The sequence below is a fragment of the Chelon labrosus genome, assembly GCF_963514085.1.
Source record: "Chelon labrosus genome assembly, chromosome: 10".
NCBI classification, from domain to species: domain Eukaryota; kingdom Metazoa; phylum Chordata; class Actinopteri; order Mugiliformes; family Mugilidae; genus Chelon; species Chelon labrosus.
Window position 1 is genome coordinate 15,590,278 of NC_140360.1, and position 26,701 is coordinate 15,616,978.

Sequence of the window (26,701 nt, forward strand, 5' to 3'; positions counted from 1 at the left end):
AAAACTGCTCTGTGACTTTGTGTCGCTTTATTTATACGTTTGAATGTGCGTTTTATTTCATGACTGTTGCACTCACCTTCATTTTGTTTCCCTAGGTGGCAATCCTGGTTCCATTCAGGAACCGACATGAACACTTGCCCATCCTCCTGAGACACCTGGTGCCAGTGCTGCAGAAGCAGAGACTCCAGTTTGCCTTTTATGTCATAGAGCAGGTATGCACTCACATATTCACAGTCATTTGCAGAGATTAATAGAGTTGCTTGTGAGAAGCCAAGTGTGAATTCTGGAAATGAATCCCCAGTGTCAGGTGGAAACACTGTCACTGTTTTACATTAGGTGGTGGTGTTAAAATTGCATAAAATAATAGCAACCTACAAACTATCTCCTTTTTTCTTTAGGGGGGTACAGAGCCATTTAACAGAGCCATGTTGTTCAACGTGGGCTTCAAAGAGGCTATGAAAGACCTGGACTGGGACTGTTTGGTCTTCCATGACGTGGACCACCTCATGGAGAACGACAGGAACTACTACGGCTGTACAGACATGCCCCGACACTTTGCAGTGAAACTCGACAAATACTCCTACATGTGAGTCCCAGTTCTGTCTCCACAGGAATATACACTAAATGTATTCTAACTAATCTAATATACGTAATTGTCCCTCCAAGGCTTCCGTATAATGAGTTCTTTGGTGGTGTCAGTGGCCTCACGGTGAAGCAGTTCAAAAAGATAAATGGATTTCCTAACGCTTTCTGGGGCTGGGGAGGAGAAGACGATGACCTCTGGAACAGGTAAGGGGAACACATACGGACACACACACACATACACACACACACACAGACATTGGCCTGTCTGGCAGAGCTGCAGCACGAGGCTGACAGTATTGTTGACTTTCGGCGTACTCAACAGATGAGTTAGGCCAGTTGGCACATAGTCGGCTTTTGTGTTTTTTCGCCCCACAGCATTTCCTCCACCTACACAGCTCACAGGCAGCTGGACACACACTGCGCTCTATATACACTGCCAACTCTTACTGACTGACATGTGTGTTTGTTTCCTCCTGTTAATCAGAATCCCTTTTGTTTGGCGCCACTGTCAATTATATTTCTCTTACATTTGTAAATGTACCGTGTTATTGACATTGTGTAAAATGAGAGCATGGCCTGCAGAGTGATCATTATTACACTTTCAATGGAAATCTGACAAAGAGGGTCATCACTGCAATCACAGCAAATTCTTGTTATGCCTGACTGTGTACATTATGGTTTAAAAAGCGTTAAATGTGTTTGTGTAGGGTGCGGTTTGCCAATTACACAGTAAGCAGACCTCGCGGAGAGCAGGGACGCTACATGTCAATTCCACATCACCATCGCGGAGAAGTCCAGTTCCTGGGAAGGTTAGTGTCTCTGTGGGCACAGCTCATTCACACATAAAACAAACACACACCCTTTGGTTAAAAGTGGAAGCTGATAATTGCAGCGAGGCTTAGGCTCATGTGATGTAAGCCAGTCACATGAAAAGCCAGAGCAGTGACTTTGAGAGAATTTCAACTCTTTTAAAGACTTTGCATGTGATGTGCTTGTATGCTTTGGGGCTGCATTCTTAGGTTACTTAAAACACCCCAAGGAATAAATGTTTCTTTCATTTTCAATACAAAACTTGGAGGGAGTATATGACAGGAAGAAAATACACCTTTAAAGAGTCTATTGTGACATCTTCCATATATACTAAATGTATTAGTCATGATTTATTTTAGCTGCTGCAATCATAATTTAAATCATTCAGATGCACCTGAAATGAATGTGTGAGTTCCTCCTTTCTAAACCACACACAAATGTTGCAGTCTAGTAAAGCAATCCAACTTGTTCCTCTACATAGCATCACAGTGGTCATGAAAGTGCCACTCATTCTCATTTATCCAACATAAAATATTGTTGTGCTTTGTTCAGTGTTTTCTCTGCCCCTTGTCTGATTGATTGTTTATACTTGCAGGTATAGTCTGCTACGTCACTCAAAGGAGAGACAGAAAGTGGATGGTCTTAACAACCTAAACTACTCCCCACTAGTGTCCAGGAGGCCTATCTACACTAACATCACAGTCAGCTTGAGCAGACAGCTGGCACCCATAGCCGACTACTGACGTAGGTAGAGCTGGACTGCAAAACACCTGGGAATCAAAGTCCTCTGGGACGTCAGCCATATCTCACCAGTTGCAGCACTGCTTAGGACTTTTTAGTTGATTGTTTTTTTCTTTTGGCTTTGTTTCTTTGGTTTGTCTGCAAAAATGAAGACTCAAATGAGTATGTTTGATAAATCATATAAGAAAATAAGGATAAATGTTGCACTTGTTTGTGCCACAGTCCATCACTCCTCTCATCTGGGCTTATCTAGACTTCAGTCTCCACATGCCTTTTGCACCATTTTGGCCTTCAGCATCCATTCATTGATTCATTTTCCTCCGCTGTCCATGATTAGCTCTGCCCTGCGCTACTGTGCTTGATTATTAAAGTAGGCTATTATACACGTGCACATTCAAGTGCATGCACACGCCACACATGCACGCACAAAAGAGTTTGACTTACATGCGCTGACATGGCCCTGAGGCTTTGATTTTTATTTTTCTCCTGTGCTTCTTATTTCATAAATGCAGTAAACCTGTGAAAACATTTGCATGCACACACACTACCACACAGCAACACCGAGTGGACTCTTGCAGCTGGTTCTGCATAAGGTATGCCAAATCTACAAGTGAAGAGAGGAAGAGAAGAAGATGTAAAGAGTGAGTGTTTTGAGTCATATTGTATGTGAAATAGTCTAAGTTCAGAGAATATTAATTCCTTAATCATCTCTTACTTGCTGTATTTTGTCCTTTGAACATACCATTTAAAAGACTGTGATGTTTGTGTTTGCATAGTTGCATTGAAACATTCTGGCTGCCTACAAGTGACTGTATGTTGGAGTGCAACGCTCATCCTGTTAGCAATAAGCTGTAATATCTGACAGCAGAACTTAGCCCTGACTTCCTCACTATACCGATGCAATAGCATGGGTGCTAGCATACCCTTATTGGACTACAGAGAAGGAGTGACTGTGTATGCAAACTTCACATTCAACTCAACTTTGCCTAAGCAAACATACCACCCTTTTCAGAACTTGCGTGTCTGCGTGCTTGTCTGTGTGTAAGTGAGGGAGAGCTATGCAAATGGCCTGTATGTATCCTGCTGTCAGTATAAGGTTATCGGGGTGACCTCCGGGAGACTTCACCTCTGAAACCCTGGCAGACTGATTTCAGACCTCACTTTGCTTGCGGAGTGCAAATCCTGGCCAGGGGGAGATAAACAGTTGCCGTTATATTTTTAGACCCCACATCCCTTAATGTTTACTCACCGTCATTATTAAGAAGAGAGTTACAAGTAGAGAATACTTGATTGCTGTCACTGTCACTGGTGTTTACAGGAGCTTTTGCTTTGTTATTTTTTCACATTGTCTAGTAGTTGTAATACTGTTAGCCAGCCCTCCTCCACCGTTGGCTGCTGTGAAAATTCTCTCTCCTTAAAAACCAATCAAAGGCTTTAACTGACACTGACGCATCTTTACCTAGATTTGGATAGGAAAAAGTAGATTTGAATGCTTATCTTAGACGTCAGGTGATAACCACTGATTAGCTTTGCTAACTTGTGGCCAGGCTTTTGCTTGTGAGTTTCCTGGCATGAATTAGTCTTAGGGATGTTGATCTAAGTAGAGTTTTTGTTCAGTGGCATGCAGCTTAACACTGTGCACTGACGCAGAGTGACAGCGCTCTGGCAGTACACAGCAGCGTAATTCTCCCTTCTGATTTGTGTGTTTGACAGTGTTGATTCTGATTAAATCCCAATACTGTAAATGTAGATCCTTTTTTTTAAAAAAAAAAAGAAAAAATATATATATCATACAGACATACTCTCCTCACTGTCTGTCCTCTGGTCATGCAGCTATATCATTTCACACAAATCGCCTTGTATGCATTTCTTAAGATGTATCTTTTGGGGAAACAGTAGTTGGTTAACAAAATGTTGTGTTCCCACAAAGAGATAACAAGTGAAGAGGCTGGACCTCGTTTTATTTATTTGATGGATTATTTTCGTTAATTGTTCAGTTTTTATTTTTCTCTCGGTTGATGTGATGATCTAGTAGGTGACATATGGCAGGCTGTGTTAGATGCACTGAATTATAGTTGTGTGTATTTGTGTGGGGTTGTGAGGTTCAGGTGTGTGTAAGTGGGGCTGTTCCATTTCATTCAGAGGCAGTGTTCCTCTTCAGAAATGACATAAACAGCTTGTTTTAATGAAATGGAACGGGACCTGTAGCCTGGTGTTATTAAATCTTTGAACAGATACGTTGGAGGATGCCATTTTGTGTGACAACCACAGGAAGAGCGAGACGCAGAAACAAAAAATGCTAGTGGTCACCGTCTTTCACTGATCACCTCCATTATATTAATTGATAATCAATGGTGCTGAACTTCCAGAGCTCCCTTTGAGGGACTCTGTACGTGCTTACTGGAACCAATTCTAAGATCATACAGGCTGGTGTTGATGGGCAAAACATCCTTTATAGCACTTTCATTTAATTCCAGCCTGCATATAAGTGGAGTAGATATTCAGTGTGTTTACATCCATATATTTGTAATCCTGTTGCCTTTTCATCCTTCCAGGTAAATCTAATCCATGTATTTATTATTCTGGTTCATCGCCACAAGCAGTAGCACGCGTTTACCTCCTAGCCAATCACTCAGGAGGTGCCCAGTGGAAGTCGTGAACCGTAGCAGTGTTCGTGTTAAGCTTTCTTTTCCATGTGTGTTTGAGTGAAATGGCTGAGCCCTTCGGAGGTTGACCTGTCCTCCATCTAGACTTAGAAGTTGTTGTTTTTCCTTTTGTTTTCCAGCACTGATTAGAAAATGATCTGTAGTGACCTGGTTGTGAACAACTGGCAGGTTATCTTTCTATGATACACTGTATATTATCTTTTTTTTTTTTTTAAATAAAAAAAAACCAACATTTCTTTGCTTTAAATTAAAAGCTAGATGGACATATAGCAAAAGCCAAATTGTTTTAGTATGAGTGTTCAGGTGACGATTCAGACCTCTCGATATAAAGAGGCCTTCTGGATGAGCTAGATAATCCTAGAGTCAGTATTAGGCTCTATCCTCCACAATGTAGAATGAGCAGCTTCATCGGCCGACAACATATTTAAGAAGATTTCTGCAGCTACTAGACGGGTTTGTCCTCTAGACGAGTTAGTGATGGGGGACATGTCCGTCAGTGCTCTCTAGCTTTTATCTAAAATGGGACATATATTGTTTTCAGTTGGTGAGAAGAGCATGCTAGCTTGTCTCATCCCTCTCATTCAAGATCAAGACCGAGACTGCTGCTCAGCAAAGAGGCTTCATTGTACCATAATCTCACCTGTTTTGATCCATTCTGTGCCAGTTTAAATGAAGGAACCATTCTTTGGGCGTCTGATAGACTGGCAGCCTTAAAGCTTCTTAATTTAATGCAGTGTTTTTGTTTTTTTCACTCAAGTTTTTATTTTTTTTATAAGCAAAAATATTTAAATTGAGGAAAAAAAGTGCATATCAAGATAATGATCATTGTAAATATTGTTGTGTGTAGTGTTTTAGAAATTCTATAAGGTCTTAAATCACTACAGATGCTAGCATAAAGAACAAGGCTTCAGGGGAGGGTTTGGCTGGGGGGTGTATCTGGTGCCATTTAAGTGCTGGTGAAGCTTACACAGTGACATCAATGTTTTTACATCACTGCTTCACAGCACAGACTTTTTTTAATAAAAAAAAAAAAAAATTCTTATCCCATAAATTTTAGATTCTCAGAGGTGTTGTGCATCCCACTGGCCTCCCTGTACTTCACGTGCTGTAGCGGTAGGAGAGACATTCTGTGGCAGATGTAGGCATTGGTCTTCAGATGAAGCTCACTGTCCTCGTGTCTGCCCACAACGTCTCCCTGCCGGTGACTGCACTTGGAGTAAAGTGTAGGTCACAGGGGGAAAAAAAGCAGCGCGAGGCCAGAAACATGTCAGACAAACACACCTCATGCTTACAATGCAACGAAACACAGGCACCCGAACCAGCGACACAATCCACCCTAAAATCCACACAAATTATTTTTTTGTACGAAAGCTAACTATCAAAAAAAAAAGGACACCGATCGCTAAATTTAATATCTTCTCTGATTGTAAGGAGACAAACTCTCCTTGAATTGAAGCCATTCGAAGCCACTTGTCAAAACTTGATGTCAGCCTTATGTGGATCTGTTTGTGTATTGGCATATTATCTTTTGATTATTGAAATTTGTATGATGGAGATTTTCTTTTATACCATCATTGTTATTGTCAGAGTACACCAATAAAATGAAACTTGTAAAGATGGATGTATTTCTGCCCGCGTGTGTTTATTCTGCATGTTCTTTCGACGAGCTGCATGGAAACCCAGTTCTTCGCTGTGCACTCTGTGACAATTTTGGTTGCCGCGAACAAAAATATGGCCGCGTCGCACATTACCGCTGCTGCAGAAGCTGTAAACCAGCAAAAACTTGCATGCTTCCTGTTAAAAGACACTTGGTTTACACTTCTTTACTTGGAGCAAAATGCAGAGCACAAACCTGTCACATTTACCAGAAGCAGCCGCAGATATAAACCGACTCTAGTTTTTAGAGTTTACTACTGTGCTTTTGAATGACTGATAGGAAACAGCATGGATAGGTGATGGAGGAATTAAGTTTGAGATCAGAGGGGCTGTTCACTGTGAGCGGGGATATCGACGGCATCACGTTCCCCCTTAAACACTCTTCCCCCAACAGAGCTTTATTGTCTGTGTTTCTGGCACCGGGCCTGTGACACTTGTGATCCACAGCAACAAAATGCCAGTATTTTGGGAACCAGACTCCTCTATTTTTGTCCACTTCTTTTGATTACAGAATTTTCCACTCTTGTCACTCTGGCTGCTCCGCTCACTTCCTGTACAGTACACGTTCAGATTCCCGAGACAAAGATGGCACTTGTTCGGATCCCCGGCCCTGTCACCCAGGAAAGAAAATAAAATGCAGAATGAGTTGCTTTCACGAGAGGTCACTTAAGATTCATAGAATCCGAGAAGCTCCAGCCCCGCGGCGTTTAGCACATTAGCTGCGCATCTCTGCTGTTTAACAGAACTGACAACTGGTAATTTAATTATGCTCTCGGAAAAGGAAACGCTAAGTGGCAGGGATGGCATATCTGCATAGGACTTCAAGTGTATTCCACAAGCTTGTTTATTCCAAAAAACATACGGAACGTGTTTAAATGTAGCATGACGATGCCGCTAATCAATATGATGTGTAGCATATGTGCAAAAACACCTGCATTTATCGTCCAACAGAAGTGCCCCTGCTCCTCTCCTGCTGTGTAACAGTAGCTGCAGTGTGTGAATGAGAAAGAGAGGTTTGGCAGAGGCTCAGGAGCCCGGGCTGGAGCAGCCACATCTTAATAGAGTCTGGGAAACACAAGGCTTTGGTATGCTAACACCAGTGTCACTTAGCTGTCAGACACACACAGAGGGCTGCTCTTAAGATCTCAAGAGTCGCCTGGGCGTGTGTATACAACACACGCCAGCGCACTCACACATCCGTTATTAATTCATCCACATGCACCCCTTGAGTGTTGTGCCACTCAGCGGCTTTGATGTCATCCGTGGCGCCTTTGTCTTCTGTCTCCTGCTTGTGCGTCTGTTTTAGCCCGCGTCTCCTCGCAGCGCGTCTTAAACTGGAATCTGCATCAGGAAATAGCTGAATAAATGAATCTGTAGCTTTCAGTGGTGCAGAATGGAGTCCCATTTCCTCTGTACTCACGTCTCTACGCGTGCGTGTGCATCTTCTAAACATAGACTCAACCACAGAAAAATGCCCTGTGGCTTTCTGCAATTTTTTTTTTTATCTTTCTGTGTACCTTCTATATGCTATATGTGTCGGCGTCATGCATTCAAGGGCCCATGCTTTCATATGGGCTTAAATCAAATGTTTGGGTGATGCAGAACAACGGTGCCTTATGGGTTTGCAGCGTATGTGTGCCCGAGTATGTGCTGCCTCATGTATATGCGGGAAAACAAGTAGCGGGGGAGGAGGAGAGCGAGCAGCAGCGCCCATGTATAGATGTCACATGAATCCGTAACATTCTTCGGTATTGCATAACTGTTTGCCGAGGTCCCAGGTATGAGCATTTCCCAGCATTACAGCGACCTGCCCACCCCCCGCCCCCTTCCTCCCCCTTCCTCTTCTGCAATTCTCTCATCATCCTCCCCTCTCTGCTGTGTCTCCACATCCAACCAACAGGACAGTGTTTGTGTGGTGCTGCTTCCCAAGAGGCTGCAGAGAATCCAGCTGCTGCCAGGCCCCGGGGTTTAAACTCACACTGCCGCTGTTTGCCCCGTCTTGACCTATTGTAACCCTGCTGCTCACGTCTTATCTGAGCAGGAAGTGTGTTTTCCCCGGCTCCTTTTTGCGGCTCTCCTGTCAGAATGCGAGGCGTGCAGCCGCGGGATGATGGGCCTGTAAACACATCCGTTTCCACTTCTCACATTATTCATCCTCTCTGACACTGTTGTGCTTTCTGTCCTCTGCACTCCTGCCCGCCTTGTCCGTCAGCTTCGGTGTTCGTCCTCTCGGCTCGCCTCCTCCCTTAACAGACTGTCACAACCACACTCTTCTCTGCTCGCATTTTCCCCAGTGTGCCATTTCAACTGTATCTCTCCCGGCTCGCGCTCATGATCATCTCGCCATCATTCCTCTCAGTTCCGCTAGTTCTGCCTCCCGTACCGCATATCCATATTTGCCTCTGAACGTGACCCCCACCCTCCTCTCCATCCGCTCTGTAATGCTCCTCCAGCGTTTTTATTTTTACATCTAGCCTCTGGATTTCATTATGCTGTGATTGCTTCATCCTGTTCTGGTTACTGTGAGATGTTGTCTTTGAAAACTATGTGCTGATGCTGTGCAGAAGACCTGCTGACGGCGCTCCGGCGGTGCTAGGTCAACTCATTTTTACAGCTCATTTCACTCGGCTTCCTTCGTTGTCATTAAGCCTGTCCAACCTTTGACTCCACAAACACTTTAATATCCTCCTCACTTTCACCTAATGGCCTTAACTCTGTCATCTGACTGCCTCTTGTGACCGCAGTCTTGTGAGGCCGCATGCTTTGCAACTTTAGTAAAAAATGTTATCAAAGGAGCACAGTTTCCTCCGTGCATCAATTTGATAAAGTCAGGAGGTTGCAACCAAAAAACAAAAAACAAAAAACGAATTCCTCTAATAAAAGAGCTTACACTGTGCAGTCACGCTTCAGATTCCTCCAGCGTACTCTGTGTGCCGGACAGCATATATTAATGATATATTTCTGCTCCCTATTATACGCTGACAGCCAGTTAATCAGTGAGAGTCGTTGCCGTCTGATGTCCAGTGAAACCTGCACACAGTGCAACCTCTCTGCCGTCATAATTCAGAATCTCCTCCTACAGACACTAAGGGGAATTCGTGCGATGTAGCTTTTTGTTGTCATCAGCTACTCAGTGGTCTGCAGACTTTCGGATCCTCTTTTGTTTGTTTTAAATCAACGGTTTTAATTAGAGGTCTTACATTTGCTGATTCCACATCCTGTCCTCTTACGTGAAGTACAAAAACGTCCCGGATGATAGAGTTTGGTTAAGATTCAATTTAATTTTTATTACCGTCTTTAGGATTAAAGGAGGAAAGTAATGATTTGAGTTTCATGACCATTCAGATTATGGAGACTCCGTAATTCTACATCATGTACGTTAATTTCATATGGACGGAGACTATGTCAAGGTGTAACTATGTGAAAAAAGTCCAAGGGTCGATAACATATTGATGGATTAGACCTTCATTTCTGCTACCACAGCTCTTGCCTCTCTTTCAAAATGTAAAAATATAGCTGCAGCCGAGGCTGTTTACTGTGATGACCAGAACTGTTTCTAATAAAAACACACACTTCCATTCTAAGCACAGCTCTTGGGTGTTTCAGAGTTTATTTCTCTTTCATCTACCGTTTCACGTGACGTGTTCTCACTGTCCCCCAATGGTGAATTATAGAACTTCACTGCGACTCATGAACCGAGCATAGCTGTCAAAGCAGAAATATATACAGTAAGCCGTATACATAAACATGTGTAAAACAAAGCTTTACAAAATGTAAATAGCACCAAGTTGACATACAGTATTCTTAAAAAAAAAAAAGACCAGACGAGTGTCCACACAGAAGATGTCGAGTGTGCTTGTCAGCAGAAACCCGTAGCAGCTTTTTTTGTTATATCATTTCTCTACTACATAATACAGAACGGTCATAACGATGCAGTCACTTCATATAAGTTAAACAAAAAGTAAAATGTCTAAACAAAACAAAACAAATGAACAAATGCCCTATAGAATAAAATCTCAAGGGAAAATATTGCCCAGCTATACAACCATAGGCGTGTCTTTGCGGTCCGTCTCTGCCCGTCCTCACATAAACTAAACACCTAGCACATCTGGAGGTACTGGGGTGAGAAATTTATGCGAAGTGACTTTCACTGGTTCAGTTAATTTGCATCTGTGCAGATGGGATCTAAAGGAAACGAAGTCACTTGAGCGTAATGATAAAGACACATTAGTCTCTTTTTAATATTCTGTAGCTCAGTGCTACTGGTCTCCTTTTTGGTTGGCTGCTTCCTTGGTTGCACAGTCTTTGATCTCTCCTTTCAGCTCAGCGAGCTGTTCTGAATGAGTGGCCAGGGTGCCATTCACCTGGGACAGGTAGGAGTCAGAGTGTCTCTCAAGCTCTGCCCTGATCCTCTCCAGGTGCTCTGCCAGCTCACCCAGGCTGCCGCACTGGCCCTCCACCTGGCTCACCCTGCTGTCAACGTCCTTCACTTCCTTCTGTACTTCTATTGCTGTGCTGCGGCAGCCCTGCAGCTCCCCGGCCAACTGTCTCTTCAAAGCCACGAGCTCTCCCTTCAGCTGGGCCAGCCTCCTCTCCCCGGCTCCAAGGAGGGAGGTCTGATGGCCCATTAGTTTGGTGATTCCTTGCACCTGGTTGACTATCTGGTGCTCCCTCTGCTCCCACGAGGCATTAGCTTGGCCCACTTCGCTTGAAATGAACCTAATTGAGTCCTTTAGGCCCTTCAGAGTGCGGTTCACAGAGTTTATGTTGACCTTTAGCAGTGTGATCTCACCGTGGACAGAGCCCTCTGTGTCCTCATGGGCAATGTGGAAGAGCAGGTTCTGCAGGGTACTGTTAAGGCGGTCAAGCTGGTTCGAATGGGAGTCCAGACGGTCTGTCATCTTTTTCTCCATCCCATCACAGTCCTCCTCTACTTCGGTATCTCTGACACCCCCTGCTGGCGGGTTGGAGGGCGCGCAGGAGGAGGTGCACAGGAGCTCCAGGTCTATTAACTGTTTCTGAATTCCCGTCAAATCTCCCTCCACTCTCCTCCTCACGGACTCGATCTCCGTCTCCAGTGCGGGGACCACCTGACCCTCCAGAAGAGCCGGGGCGGTGGCATTGCTAAGCTCCTCCACGGCCACAAACACCCTCTCCTCCAGGGTCTTCAGCTTGTCTTCCAGCATGGTCTTGAAGCCATCCAAACCACCGGGAAGCCGCCCCGGCCCGTCGGGTTCACCACTGGTGGCATTGAGTCGGCCCTCTATGTCCACCAGGCGGGTCTCGATCAGCGTCTCTATGTGGATGCTTTGTTCGGTGAGGACTGTCTGTAGCTGCCTCTGGGATTCGGTTAAGCCTTTAACTGACTCCTCCAGCAGCAGCACTCGCTGAGACAGGCTGTTGACCTGCAATAACCAACAAGTTATTAGTTATTAGTAGACCACAGTGGCCCAGTAAACCCAGTCATACAGAACATTGCGTTGTCACAAGATGGTCAATGTTATTTACTGCGCCTGTGAGTGGTCATAATGTTATGTCTGATTGGTGTAAATGCATGTACATAAAGGAATAGTTTGTCTATGAGGGTGAGATGAAGCTACAGCAGGAGACAAAGACATTCATGTGGTTAGCTCTGCACCTAGTCTTGATGGTAAGCTAAGCTAACTATCTCCTGACCTTATATTTATTCTACAGACACAAGTGGCACAAATCTCCTCACCTAATTTCAGAAATGCCTCATATTTATTGCACGAGTTTCATACTACAACCACGGCCACGTCATACCTGTCCACAGCAGCTCTCGGTCAGAGTAAGACCCTGAATCTGAGCTTGCAACGTGCCCAGCTCCTCTCTGAGCCCGGTTTCTCTGCCATCCAGAGACTGCTGCATCTGCTCCTGGCCATCCATGTGCTCCCTGTGGCACTGCCTCTGCACATCCCCGATCTTCTCGTTACACTGGTCCTCCAGGCCGCTCAGACGGCGCTCAAAGCCGTCCAGGATCTCCGCCCTCACCCCGGCCAGCTTGGCATTTACGATCTCATCCAGGTAAGTAGTAGAGCCGGGGCCAGGGATGGGCCTGCCTATAGCTCCCTCTAAGAGCTTCTTCAGCTGATCATCATGACCCAGGACCATCCCCTAAAGATGCACAGAGTTGAGAAGGAGACAAAACTAGCTTTTAACACAGGAAGGAGTAGAAGGACTAAAAGCTTGGACTCGATACACTGAACTTCATACAAACATAAAAGTAAAGTACCTGAATCTCCTCTAAAACGAGAGTCTTGGCTCGCAGGTCTTCCTTCACTTCTGTTACTCTCCCTGCTAAGTCTCCAAATCCAGTGAGGCTTTCTCCTCCATCTAATCCACCAGGAGTTCCATCTGGGATCTCCCCAAAGCCCACTGTGGAGTCAGGCACACGAGGAGCGTTGGGCAGCAGGGAAACCAGGAGTTTCTGGGTGTTTTCCCGTAGGGAGGTGCGCAGTCGGTCCTCGATACCAGCCACCACCCCGTTGAGAGTGTCTACGCCCTGGGTGAGGCGACGCAGGTCCTCCTCCATGCGGTCCAAGCGTTCACCAGTCACTCCTGAAATGCCGAATTTGCTTCCTGCTTGTTCAAGGAAAATAACAGAGTGTAGGAGGTTTTAGAATTATTGCATTTGCAAACCACATGCGAGTAAAATAAGTATCTTCTCTAATACACACACTCCTGTAAAAAGAATTAACCACAATATGGTGAGCAGGACTCGTCTGTTCTCACCATAGTTTGGTTTTCCATTCCCAGCAGGCAGTTGTCCTGTGGGTATTGGTCTGTGGTCGGGCACACCGGGGACGGGTCTGCCCGGCTCCAGCTGCCCTCCTCCAGGCCTCTGGTCTACAGGGGGTCTCGGGCCATGAGGGAAGCCCTTCACACCCGGGCGATGGGGCAAACCTGCGCCCTTGAAAGGTGGCATCACGCCGTCAGGCACCGACGTGGGTCCATCGTGGCAGTTTTCCCCAGAGTAACCGGGACAACATCTCCACTCCAGCTCGGTCACGGTTTTAAAACCGACCTTGTACGTTGGCTTGAAGAATGTCCTGTACCTGCAGGAAACAAAAGCCTTAACTATCAGTGGTTATATAATAATATGGCACAAGTGACATAGGTCAGGTTCTGCTGGAAATGCTTTTGTTTTAGCTAATTAAGAGCACAGAGCCAGGGCTCAGGGTAGGAAGAGGGTGCAGGGCAGAGATAAAGGGATTAAATTGTTCTCTATGGGATTAAACATGGATTAGAGGAAGATTAGGAGATTAAACTATAGTGTAGTGTAAATGATGTGGCATCAGAGGATTGGACCTGGGTCAGCAACCGACTTCACTGTTATCCTGTTTAAGCTGAATTTGCTTTCGACTGAGAATCATTCTCCATCTCCCTCTCTGGCTCTCTGTCTTGCAATTTGACTTTTTTTTTTTTTTTTTTTTTGAAGATAAAATCCCCTTTAATTTCCCCTGTGTGGGGGCTTTTGACAAGCTCATTGAGGAGAATCAGAAAACATGTACAGGAGCTTCAAGTGCAGATAGTATACCATATATGTCACATCTGTGGTAGACAAGTTAAACTATCACTTAAGACCTCATCTGTACAATTTGTGGAATTGATAAGAAACAAGTGGGATCACATCTAAACCAGAATAATCCATGAATAAAGAAGTGCTCTGCCTTTATGAACAGTAACAGTTATGCTACTGCTGATATATATTTTTGATATATATTTTTTTCATGGCTGAGATTTTTTGACTGCTACGTCTGAGCAACAGCAGCAAATCATCTGAACGCTAGAGGGCAGCATTGTTACAGAGCACCGTCCTACAGAGCGCTCACTGTGGCAGCTGGTTGGGATATAAAGTAATAATTACACAACTAAACTCGCGGGACACATCAGCATATTCCACAACATTTTTCAATGCTTGCGTCTTGTTGTTTTGCCTGAATCAACTTACATGACAACGGGACATTTCTGACCCCAGATGCACTTGGTGGTGTAGTCAGCCTTCACGTAGGTGGTCACTCCATCCTGCATGGTGCATGTGATGTTCTTCTGGACCACGTAGGCACAGAAGTTTCTGTGGGACATCAGAGGAGCGTTGGGGTTAAAAGTTGCTGCGTATCCGCACCATTTCAAACAAACACAGCGTATCAGAGGCAGATCAGCTGCAGCCACCAATAAGGGCACACGTGTTTGCGATAATGGTAAGTGGTCGGATGTGGTTCAAGCACATGTAGAAAGTGTTGGTTTAGTGTATTCAGTTCATTGAAGGTCTGTTTTTATTGCACGTCATTTAGAGTTTTGCATCGTAAACAGAAGAATATGTTATTTCAGCAAGTGCCCTGTTGCTGAAAAAAACAAAAAAAACATTCAGGAACAATTCCCCCAACACACTGCTGCTACTCCTACAGCTGCGTCATGAAATTATTTCTTCCTGACAAATGTTGTTGGTCCAATTTGAAGTCCCCCTTGAGCTCAATTACGTGTCAATTGCTGTAAATTTTGAATCTGTGGTTTATTCCATATGTCCTTTCTACTGTTGCATGCTCCTTCTATTCCGTGTTTGCATTGTGACTGTGCCCTTGTTGCACAAGTTTTATAATATATTATGGCTTTTCTCTACTTAATGATGATTTCTAACTTGCAGGAGATTTGAGTGGTGTTTTACTGAAGGGCTTTACTTTTGCATGAGAAACTAGTCCTTCTTTAATCCAAACCACAGATATTGGTATTGATACTGGTGGCCTCTTTCACAGCAAAGAGTTCTCTTATCAGGTTTTACAAAGCTTTTAAAGCTTCTTTATCTGTCCTTTGCTTCCTTTTTGTAAAATATTTAGCAGCAAGAAATATCCCTGAAGAGAGCTGTTTTCAGTTGTGAAAGTGCTCAGATGTGCAGAGAATCCAGCACATAATAACTTCTCTGTAACTACTTGAACAGTTGTTGCATCACGCTTGATGCGGACCATCTCTGGCCCACTCTCCCTCTCCGCCTCTCTCCATTGCCAGTGCAGCTATAGCAACTGCTAAATGTTCCCCTGGCCTCCCCTGCAACACAGGAAATGATGATCTGCGCTCTTTAGGCTCACATGTGAAGCATTTCTTGCATTCAGGGGGGAGCTTTTAGCAGCACATGCAGTACTTAACATTGCTCCGCAGCTGTTTCAGGACAAATAGAAGCGTTCGGAGTGGCAGGGAGGGACACGGGGGCCGAGGAGGGTCCTACGTGCCAAGTTAACAGGTTCAGAGGGTTAACAGACGGGACAGCCTGTTAGAATCTGAGAGAAACCACCGCAGTGTTGCGGCTTTCTGCAAATCGCCGGCTGTGTTGACGGCGTTTGCGTGTGTCACCACTCTCTCTGTGTGTTGACATATGTTAATGGTGGAGGAAGGAAAAGGGGCAGGAGTCGGAATGACAGAGCTCCTTTCATACCCACCCTGACGACCCGCTGCCAGGTCATGCGTTGTTAAGGAAGTAGCAGTTAGGACCTTAACTGATGTGCTTTGATGGGTGTTCCTAAAGCACTTTAAAAGCACACATGCAATTTACTGGCTCCAGTTTTAGCGTAACAAAAACAAAGGAATCTGGCTGGAGCGGATGTATCAGATGGCAAACATGAACTCAGGCTTAAACTGACGACAAATACGGTGCTGCATCATCATTTCTGGAAAACGCTCCCTCTCATGAAAACCTCTCGCAAGCAGGAGGACTCATGTGATTATGCAATGCTGCTAATAATTTGCCTTCTCATTCCACCGCCCCACCTGCACTCTTTTGCCTTTATCGTCCCGCAGGGCCCAGTTTAAACACTGGTCACTCCCTGTGCTGTCATCAGAAGGCTTCAGAAGAATCCACAGAGCAAAATAAATTTATTCCCTATTTTGTAGGGAGTTTGGCACAAACTGATTTTGCAAAATCAGGTTCACATGGTGAAGTTAATAGAGTTAAGAAAAAGTAACGAGACTTTCACGCAGAGCATATCGACTCTGTAGTAGCTGGTTTAAGTATTACAGTGTCTAATTTAGATCAGACTGAATGCCTATGGATTCCCTAAATATACAGATTTACTCTCAGGAACAGGTTTTCTGTGTGTGTATGAGTCAGGGAAAGAGTTCTTGAAGGCAATCAAGAATCTGTAAAAGCTTACAAGAGAGCAACCACAGTGCGTGCGGTTGTGTACACAGAGTGCAGCAAGTTTATGAGTCTTATCACACACTTACACGAAGGGAAAACCGGCAAAGCCAAAAGTGGCCATGTTCACCAATTTGTTGATCAGGTGCAAATGTGTGGGGGAGCCCCTGGCCTTCAGACTCACTCAGAAAAGCTGAGGAATCCAGATGTACATGAGAAGAAGAAGAAAAAAATGGATTTCTCTTGTGCATAGGTTCTCTCTCTCACTCTCTGTCCTCAGTCTGCTCTTTGCCTGTTCTCACAGATCTGTCAGTGTCGTTTGGGTCTATGAGTGATACTTTATCCTCTGTGTCTTACAGTAAAGGGGAGGGGGGGGGGGGGTTATGACTTTGTGAGACTCAAAAGTTGAGCGGCGAGATAAATCTCGTCCCTCTGCGCCGCAGTGTCGGTCAGAGCAACGGCAGGTCACCTCCTCCGCTGCGCAAAAACACATTTTCACGAGACGAATGTTGAGCCTCGACTTGAAAGGCGGCGATAATGTCTGTGTAAGCCGTCCAGGCAATGACACACACTCTCCACGTGCACGTTTTATAGACCTGTAATCAAGCTTTTTGTCTCACGCCCACAGAGATCACAGCTCTGCAGGAGGAAGGCTGCACAAACCTAACACCCTAAACATGAACCCGTGGTCGTATGCGAGAAGCAAAGCGGCGTGTTTTGTGTTTGTTATTGCCTCCGACGCGTCCAGCTGCTGCAGGGTAGGTGTGAACTTGGTTTGGGCTGCTCATGCGTGGGAGGATATTCAGCTGGGAGAGAGCTGTGTTAATCTGGACACTTTGGGGAAATAGAATGAGGAGTAGTGATCCAGTATGATATGAGATCAGAGGAGTGCGGAGAAGAAAGAACATAAATAAAAAAAAGAAAGTCATGAGAGCCTATAGTCCATTTTTTTTCACTCTCTCCATCTCTTAACCAATTTGGCACGAGAAGAATGGTGTTAATAAGTATGAATACTTTCCGGTGTTGGTTTTAGTGCTTGTGGCTGACAGATGGAAAGGCCTGGCCACAAATGACATCCCGCTAAGTGCCAGACAGTAAAAGTCAACACAGCTTATGAGTCACACTTTAAAAGACAACAAGCACTGACAAACATGACACGTAACTGAAAACGATTTATGGTGATTTACTGCACTTTTTTTTTCTTTTTAAAAAAAAAAAACTTGACATTGTTGTAGGTTTGATCGAAGAAGAGTTTAAGATGTCAAGTTGATCGAGCAAGCTAACCTTTCCTTTGCTCTGGGGCAACAACAACGACAAAGGTATGAGGAGGGAACCTTAAACTTTGCCTGTGGGCGAGGCAAAGGCATCTGGTGAGGGGACCTGAGTGACCTCAAAATAGACTTGAGAAGAAGGTCAGAGGAATAAGATGTTTGCCTGCAACCCAATAAATCCTAGCGGGGCTAAAAATTCTACAACCACGCCGGCTGCCTTGAGAAGCTGCTCTTATGCATCATGGTGCTCTTCAATGAGATCTTTAATAACACATTTGCATACATCATTAACATAACACGTCACATGCTTCTATACATCTATGTACTATGCACGTTACTAGAGAATTCTACTAGAGGGCAGAACAGAGAACTTGGGGCGCATTGAGGGTTCTTCAGGACAAAGACGTCGTAACTTACGCACGGAACCTGTGCTGGTGTGAGCCGTTGATACTTTGTACGCTCGCTTTGTAAAAATGCCACCCAAACACTAGTGGGCGCTGTGTCTTTTTTGCCAGTTGGGTTAATTTTTGTTTCTACTTCCTGCTTCACTTTCAATAATGGCGACAGAACCTTTCACCGAAATTTCACCGAAGACGAGTCGTACAAATGTTTCTATCTCCGAACCTCCTCAGTTAACTTTTCCTCGATGTGTTCCATCTGTATTGATCCAAAACAATCAATTCGAAAATTGCGGAGTTGGAGAAGCATTACTGGCAATACTAAAGCGGAAACACGCTACTACCAAGAGGACCAATCACAGCTATTGCGGTCTGCGTCGCCGCGGCACAAAGTTACATGCACGTCAGGCTACGTTGTTAGGGTCTGCGTAGGGTCTGTGCTGTCGCCGTAGCTACGGCATCAAATTGACGCAGAAGCCTAAACCGCCTATCAGACTGTCTCTGTATTATGCACCAGTGCCATTGCTTTGTTGAAAATTGATCTGCGTGTACACAATTGCTCGGCTCAGGCTTTTGATGTAGAATCACCACCATGCACAGATGTGATGTGTTCAGACTTTCCACATCAAATTGAAATCGTACTGATGTGACGCCAGCAATCTTGATAAGTATATTTGTCACAATGCAGTGGAACGTGCATTTAACCCATCCATTTGTACAGAGGAGTGAGCACACTCCGGGCGGGCTAGTTTAGAGGATATGTGCCTGCTCTAGGCGCCTCAGCCACGGATATAGAGGGGGTTCAAACCAGTTCCCAAATCAGCTCCTCCAATCACTACTCCACCATTCACTTCCCCTCCTGCCCCTACCATTTAGGAGCGCATAGTAATTACATGGCAACAAAAACACATCCCACAAGACAAACAGACAATAATGTTAATGCCAACATCCGCACATTAACATGTTCAAACATTTGTTTTGGACGAGTGAAACTTTAAACATCCTGCACAAATGTAATAATTTGATAAGCACTTTGTAAGTTGTGTCCCACTGAAAACATCAAGAAAACACTCAAATTATGAAGAAAAACACTAAAACGTCTCTTGTGGATCCACACCCTCAGTGAGCCACCCAGTCCCAACTGGTCCTGGTTAAAAGTCATGTGTATATTAAACTCCACTGTGCACCTCCCAGACTACTCAAACAATAAAACAGACCTCATGTCTTTGCACCATGACAGGAACGCCACTCTTCCTATTTCTCTCTCCTTTTCTCCCCCATCTCCAAAATATTGTCTTATTTCTGTCACTGGAGCATGGCATTTCTGACTGCTAGTCTGGTCCCACAGTAAATATTTCCAGTATAGTCTTACAGTTCCTAAATCACTTCACAGCCTCCCGTGGGAAAAGCAGAATTCCCATCTCAGATTCTCACGTGGAACGTTTTCTGCAAATATTATTGCTGCTACACCTCCGCCCTCTGCAGGGCCCAAAACAACTCACCTTTTAGTCCTTTCCCTCATAACCTTTCCTTCCTTGTGTAAAATATGAAAACCGCAGGCAGTTTAGTTTTTATCTAGGCATACCAGTCTTTCATTTTGCCTGCCTTTCTAATTTCTTCCCTTTCCTCTTTGGACTTTTCATGTCACCCCTCTGTGTTGCCTCATCACGCCACTGACACGTCCGGCTCTCTCTGCTTCGCCACTTCTCCCTCCGCTGCCCTGCTTGTTTTGACACTGTGGCACCAAGGGGTTTACCTTCCGCATTACTAATCACACTCTCACCTGCAGGGGTTCCTGACTGTTTGAACCCAGGCCGCCGCTGCTGGCTCTGACAGATTTATGACTGGAGACGGGCAGCCAATAAAAACCAAAAAAAAAAAAACGATAATTAATAGGACCTTTAACGACAGCGTCCATAGGCTAACAAGTCTCCTCTTGGGCCCATCTCATTTCATACATGCTTTTAATGATGCATATTTCTTGCCAACTGGCAGAGACTTTGCAGGCCTCATGGTGCAGGGTTGATTAAGGCTGCTCTTTTGGCTAATGGTTGGGGTTGAAGGAAAGACATGATCCTCCCAGCTCCAAGACCAAGGGGATCGCTCTGTCATTCAGGTCAGCTCCAAGCCAACGCTAGCTTTTATAGCTGAAAGGCAGGCAGACCAGTAATTGCATGTGCTTGAAGTCTGAGTATAACCTCTAATTGCTGGTGGAGTTATAAAGTAATTCTCTTATTAATATCGGATGAGAACATAAGCTCTCATATGTTGCTTCATCGGACCTTAACGTTTGTTGTGTTGTACAAGAAGAGGCTGAAGTGAATAAACACAGCCTCACTAATCCTCAGGCATTTTCCAGAGCACATAATCTTCTTTGAAAGAACTCTCTGTAGCTATCAAACGGAATAATTACGTTTGTTCGACTCACTGTACTGTACACTGTATGCCCGGAGGCTGAATTCTAGGGTATAACTCGAAACCACATCGAAATGGTGTTAATTTTATAAAACCAGTTTCCACTGTTACATTTTGCATTAGATGAATAATAAAAAAAAAAATCACTGGAAAGGTTGGTCTGATGCCTAAATACAGCTAAATATGGAGGTAAATACAGCACGTGATTAGCGTTGCCTAGCAGAAATTATAAAGATTGAATGCAGGAGAAACAGTGATCCTAACTATGTCCAAACGTGAAAGAATAAAAAATGAAATGCGACCAGTAAAGCTCTTCATATGCATATTTTTAATGGTAATGGTGACCTGATGGTCGGATGGGTAAGGTACAAACCACACAGATAAGCTCTCAGCGGCAGAAGTCTAATATTTGACTCCCAGCCAGACAAGCCTTTGCTGGATTCCCCTGCTCCCTTTGCCATATTTCTTGTCTGTCTCTGCTGCAACGATCCAGTAAAGAAAAAAATGCCCCAAAAAGCTTTTTTTTTTCATCATAAGCTGAGTGGTACCCTATTTGTCTTCTTAACTAACGTTGCAAGAAAGCGACTGAGCGTATTAAACGTACATTTTTTTCCTTGATCTTTCCCATTCTGGTGGTTTTCAGTAACTCACTTGGACATGTGGATGACTCTGATGAGCTGATGCAATTTCCAAAGGCTAAAATTCATGCTCGCTTTGTGGCATCTTCGCAGAAGGCAATAAGTTTGATAAATAAGTGTTGTCGGGGAGCTTCGGAGTTAACTGCCCTGCCTTTGTGACCCTTAGCTGGAGATCGTCTCCATTCTTGTCCTCCGCTGGACACCCAAGCCAAACTTACAACAGCAACCCGTAACCTCTAACCCCCACCAACTCGCCGACCTTTCCCCCTTGATCTCTGTCCCATACATCACAGAAAGGTCCGTAAATATGTCTCTAATCTGATCGGGGAAGACATGCGGCATCTGCCTAATTGATTTTTACGACCCTCGCTTCCAGAACGAAGTACTAAATGGTTCCTGGATAAAGTTTCACCTGCTTCGGCGTGGCATGCAGCAGTAGAGATGCTTGTGAGATGCAAGATAAATGTTTAGGTTTGTCCTTGCCTTTTGGGGTTTATGAAACAGTTTGCACAAAATGACAAATGGCCACGGTTTCTCCAATACTGAAGTAATTTGCTCTCGGAGAACACGTGAAATGAAAAATGTCAACACAATGAAATTACCAAGTACAGTTCCTTTGAATTATTTTTGACTCTGTGCCAAAGCCTGGAATGAAAACACGCTTCAGGAAATTTAAACTCCCCGAGCTAAAGTTTTCCCCACGGAAGAATATGAGCTTTAATGCAGCCATGCTGTGACAGGCACGGTAATGTAACGGCCTGAGGTGTCACAGTAACTGACTAGAGGGTGATACATTTTCTCACAGCAGCAAGTGGTTGCACTGAATGAAAGGAATGACTGTGAAATCAAGTCACTCGCTTTGCTGCCAAAACTTGGATAATAACTCAACATGAAGACAAAAAGTCTGTGGTGCACCGACAGCTGAGAATTTTTAAATACCTCGCTGAAAAAAAAAAAAAAAAAACACCAGCGTGCTTTGTGCATGTGACTGTGTGGTCAGTAAGAGTTAGCAACCCCACGACTGAAGCCCTTCACAAAACCCACACAGATAGGCATACGTCCGTTCACATCCATTTACACACTTGGACACACACGTCATAGCACGTGTGTTATTTTTAAGTCTCTGTTTCCACTGACCAGCCAGGCTGACAACAACTGAGCTCATATATCTGTGGTGGTGGTCTGACACCGACGCGTCCCCAGGGCCCGCTGTGTCCAAGAGGGGTCGCAGCCCTTGTATAAACACTATACTTGGACGCACAGACACATGTTGCGGGGATATTACCAGCTACCAGCAACAAGCAGTTTGTGTGTGTCTGTCATTGCTGCTCAGCAGGTTTTGAATAGAACCATCTATAATGCCTGGTTAATCCATTAATCTCGGGACTCAGGCCTGGAGATGTATCTGGGATAAATTGGCTCGTACGAATATAAATAAACCTCTTCGGGCACCGCTGTCAAAAAGTAAATGGATGCCACTGTCATATGCCACCAGCGCGCCGTGGATATAAACAGCGGTGTTTAAACGTATGACCCGACGAAAAATAAGATGCTGCAAAGCACCGAGAGCTCTCTGACTTATAGTGCCACTCCCAGAAATGTTTGACAGTTTGGGGTTGTCGACGATTCATCTAGCGGTGACTCCGAATTTATGTGATCTGTGTTCGTAGCTAACTTTAGTCTCTGGCTGCATAAAGGAATCACCCTTACATTCAGAGCTGTGTGAACTCGGTGGCTCCACGACAGCTTGGACCGATGCAAGCTTGCACTGGACGGTAAATGCATCTAAAGCTCCGTCCGAAGCTTGTGCATTGAATTAAACTCTGCATTAAATAAAAAAGGATATGCTACATGGATATTTGACAGTATAAAGGCTGAGTAATGAAAACGAGGCAAGGAAAGAACTCCACGGATTGCAGTTTACAAGACAGTAGCCAAACGCTGATTAGGAGTAATAAAAAAGTGACATGCAGTCATTTACATTGACAGATAGAGAAAGTTAGAGGTAGAGAGTGAATGAAGGCATGGATTCAGGGTGATGGGCGCTAAAACGTTACGATCAGGAGAGGTGCACGGTAGACTAAGCAGGGCTGGGCGTCTTTCTGCGGCAGTTTGAGTGAAGCAGCAGGTAGCTAGGGAGCTGTCCAAAGACATAACAGCTCTCAGGGGAAGCCAAGCAAAAGAAAGGAGGAGGAGGAGGAGGAGGAGGAGGAGGAAAAAATAAAAGGGAGGACAAACTGAAAGAGCCCTGCAGGCCAAACATCTCCATCCAGGTAGAATATATCCACAAGGCTCGGTTTCATCTCACGACTTTTGTGACGTATTTTTAAGTCATCGCAGGCATCGCTTTGTAAAGTTTTCTCTCTCCGTGCACAGGGTTTAACTAACGCTAACTCTGACAGTATCTGTCTGTTCCATCTGTCCACACCTCACGTATCACGGATTAAAAACTAAAGAGCCTTCACCTCTTTGAGTTGAAACAAGATGAGGCCAAGTTGGAAAACAAGCTTTTAACAATAACCTCAATTTGAATTAGTTTGAGACCACAGCATTAGTATTGATCTGGCAGATGAGGGATTGGGAGTGCCACTCCCTTCTGGCACCGGGTGCCCAGCTGTACTCTAAGTCTTGCCTCTAATTGAGCCCCCTTCCTACCACACACACACACACACACACACACACAGTGACTACGAGGGATCAATAGCCTTGTCATCAACTCAGCGCCCACCCCTCGCTGCATCATAAAGACCATAATGATGGCTTTGTTTTCATTACGCGGCATGTCATTGTTGCTCTATATTGTTTATCCCCCAACCACAGATGGTTTTAGGTGTGAACCGCCCAAAAAGGGGGCCTGATTTTGAGTAAGACAGAGCGCCAATTCAGGGATCTGTTACCGAGCTGATTTCCCTAACTGAAACCATATTTCTGCAGCTCGCTGGTGACATGGGTTTCTCATGGGAAATACAGTATGAGGTGGGTCCTGCTCGCTCTCTAGCTGCTTGGAATGCTTTTAGAACTCAATACCCTGCACCTTGGAGAGAGGCATAAAACGTGCATTAGCGCCTGCGACATGAGAACGGAGCACTTACTTGTGACGGGTCATGGGCTTGTTGGGTGAGTGGTGAGGGTTGAGTCCAGCCTTGTAGAGGTTGTATCTGTTCCCATAGAAAGGACCGACATGGCCTCCATAGAAAGTTCCTTTACTGTCCACCACTGAGAGCAACGCCACCAGGAGAAAGAACTCTGAGACAACTTGACACAACTTGGTCCCCATTGTTTTTTGCCTTTTCTTTTTCACCAAGTCCTAAAAACTTAATTCCAGCGTCTTAAAAAAAAAAAAAGATGTGGTGGCTTTAAGTTCCTCAGGGTGTAGTGTTGTACCCCGGCGCACGTGAAGTCTTGTTTTCCTCAGTGGGCCCTGAAGGAGACATGGAGCCCAAACAGCTGTAGCATCAGCAGCATCTCGTCCCGCACACACTCGGCTTGCACACTAACCACAGTCTGAGCACATAGGACAGAGCAGAGGGGAAAACTAGTGAGGCTGAAGAGGGAGGGGAGAGGAAGAGGGCAAAGAAAACAACACAAAGGTGTGCAGGAGGAGGGGAAAGGAGAAAGAGGAGAGAGCAGGACAGAGGAAAAAGAGAGGGAGAGAGAGAGAGAGAGAGAGAGAGAGAGAGAGAGAGTGTGTCTCTAGGAAAGTTTATGCGCGCACACGCATGCAAGCGTGTGTGAGACCTGCTGACGAGGCTCGACCCTCCAAGAAATCTGCACTCGGCATGAGTGAGGGTGTGTGCAAGAAGCAGCGTGCTGCTCTGCTGCCTCTGAAGGGGCAGGCAGACAGGCGGCCTGTATTTGCATATCCCACCCCAACTCTGCTCCCTGGCTACTATGCACAAGAGGAAGGGGTGGGGGGGGCTGACTGCTAATATAATTTGGTGACCCGTTCTACCCTTTCTCTTTCTCTTCGTTTATGATCACGTACATACAAATAAAGGCACAGCTTCAAATCTGATTCAAAACTGCATGAAAGCTCTGCTGTTAAATTTAGTTGGAAGCCTTTTCACCATGCCCCTCTGTCTCCTCACATATTTCAAGTTTTTGTCTCTTAAATCCCTCAAAGATTTTATTTCTTTTCCCTCTCCTTTTCTTCCTCCATCTGCTCGGGGAGCGGCTGCACATCAAAGCATAGCCCCAGTGTGCGGTGCCATGTGCGGGGCCGTGCCTGAAGCCGGCTAAGACGCCGCAGAATCTGGACACAATGGACCTCCTCCGTGCTTCGCTGCGGCCACTCATTAAATGTCCCAACCGCGGCTTCAGTCGCGAATCACACCCTGACCCCCTGCTTACGTCTTGCTACACTTCCATATGGCTCCCCAATTCATGCATAACTGCCTCCCGTGTCTTTCGGTGGGATTTCCCTGGGAATTGCGCAAAATCAGTTCAGCTCCTCTAATAAGAGGACGTCAGTGTTTCGTCTGCGTGTGAATGAATGTTGAGCCCTGGGAGATTTCTGTAAACCTTCGCTGCGAGGGAGAGCGAGACTGTCGTAATGGCTTTCTTCAGTTTGGAGGCTGAAATGAAAGATTTTCCCTTCTTTACTCGGTTGAAACGCACTTTTAGAAGAAACCCAAACCTGATCACATCAGGTGTCCTAGAAAACCACAAATGACCAAGCGCAGAACTGTGACAGGGCATAACTTGAGCAGAGACTATGTTCCACAAGAGACCAAGAGGACTAATAACTAAAACACACTAGAGAGTTACACTAGCTGTTGCAGAAACCTGGTGACTACTTTCAGACCTTGAAACACTGAGCATAGCTAGGTTCGGAGCCACTGACATGTTACAGATGGAAATTCTGGCACGACCGAAAATGACAAAATATCTGCTGGCTGGGCCACAACTTTAACTTCTCCTTCTAGTTCTCATGTTATCAATAAGAAGGTCATGACTTGGAGAAAGACTGTGAAGAGAGAGGCGGGCGTCTGAACTGCCCTCTTTGTTTGGACGTTTGGTTTGCTGTGTCCTTCTCACCTGTGTGTGGGCTACGCGCCATTTACCCCGCTCCGTTTGCTCTTCATTTACAGGTCAATGTGAAAGAAAAACACGTGGCTTCATGGTATGCAAAGAGACAAATCACAAAAGCGGGAGAGTCACTAAATAATATCCAGACCCTGCGAGCGCTCCAACAGCCATGGAGAGCGTGGATCGATCAAGCAATGTGTGCTCTAGCTGATAAGTGAGTGAAAACCCTGTAAAAGTGTATCTGAGTTATGGTCCGTTATATCCTTTCATCTCATTCCATTCCTTTAGGGTGGAATGGTGCTCACTCTGTTGCCATTTTCTTCGGCCCGCCTGTGCTGCACAGATC

At 45.1% G+C, this 26,701-nt stretch overlaps 2 protein-coding genes across 3 annotated transcripts in view; one reads left to right on the forward strand and one right to left on the reverse strand.

The window, feature by feature from the left end:
- b4galt5 (UDP-Gal:betaGlcNAc beta 1,4- galactosyltransferase, polypeptide 5) overlaps positions 1 to 6,423 on the forward strand; it is a 30,612-nt gene extending 24,189 nt beyond the window's left edge. The window contains exons 5-9 of the mRNA XM_084552833.1: positions 96 to 212; positions 399 to 586; positions 667 to 789; positions 1,293 to 1,394; positions 1,991 to 6,423. Of these exons, the coding sequence (XP_084408959.1) occupies positions 96 to 212; positions 399 to 586; positions 667 to 789; positions 1,293 to 1,394; positions 1,991 to 2,138 (678 nt within the window). The 3' untranslated portion in view covers positions 2,139 to 6,423. The remainder of the gene's footprint in view (positions 1 to 95; positions 213 to 398; positions 587 to 666; positions 790 to 1,292; positions 1,395 to 1,990) is intronic.
- Positions 6,424 to 10,049: 3,626 nt separating this feature from the next.
- Positions 10,050 to 25,355, reverse strand: emilin3b (elastin microfibril interfacer 3b). Of its 2 annotated transcripts, none has more exons than XM_084552835.1 (6): positions 24,420 to 25,355; positions 14,431 to 14,553; positions 13,212 to 13,534; positions 12,712 to 13,058; positions 12,243 to 12,593; positions 10,050 to 11,863 (listed from the first exon to the last, which is right to left on the reverse strand). In XM_084552835.1, the coding sequence occupies exons 1-6, from the start codon at positions 24,602 to 24,604 to the stop codon at positions 10,718 to 10,720; spliced, it is 2,475 nt and encodes an 824-aa protein (XP_084408961.1). In that variant the 5' UTR covers positions 24,605 to 25,355; the 3' UTR covers positions 10,050 to 10,717. The 2 variants fall into 2 exon arrangements, with proteins under 2 accessions (XP_084408961.1, XP_084408960.1); XM_084552834.1 differs by having other exon boundaries at positions 12,712 to 13,061.
- Positions 25,356 to 26,701: the final 1,346 nt, after the last annotated feature.

Excerpts from the sequence above, each read along its gene's own strand:
- emilin3b (XM_084552834.1), bottom strand. The coding sequence starts at position 24,604 with ATGGGGACCAAGTTGTGTCAAGTTGTCTCAGAGTTCTTTCTCCTGGTG. Across the intron at positions 14,554-24,419 it reads AAGCCCATGACCCGTCACAA|AAACTTCTGTGCCTACGTGG; the intron begins GTAAGTGCTCCG and ends GATGTCCCACAG. Across the intron at positions 11,864-12,242 it reads CCGAGAGCTGCTGTGGACAG|GTCAACAGCCTGTCTCAGCG; the intron begins GTATGACGTGGC and ends TGGTTATTGCAG.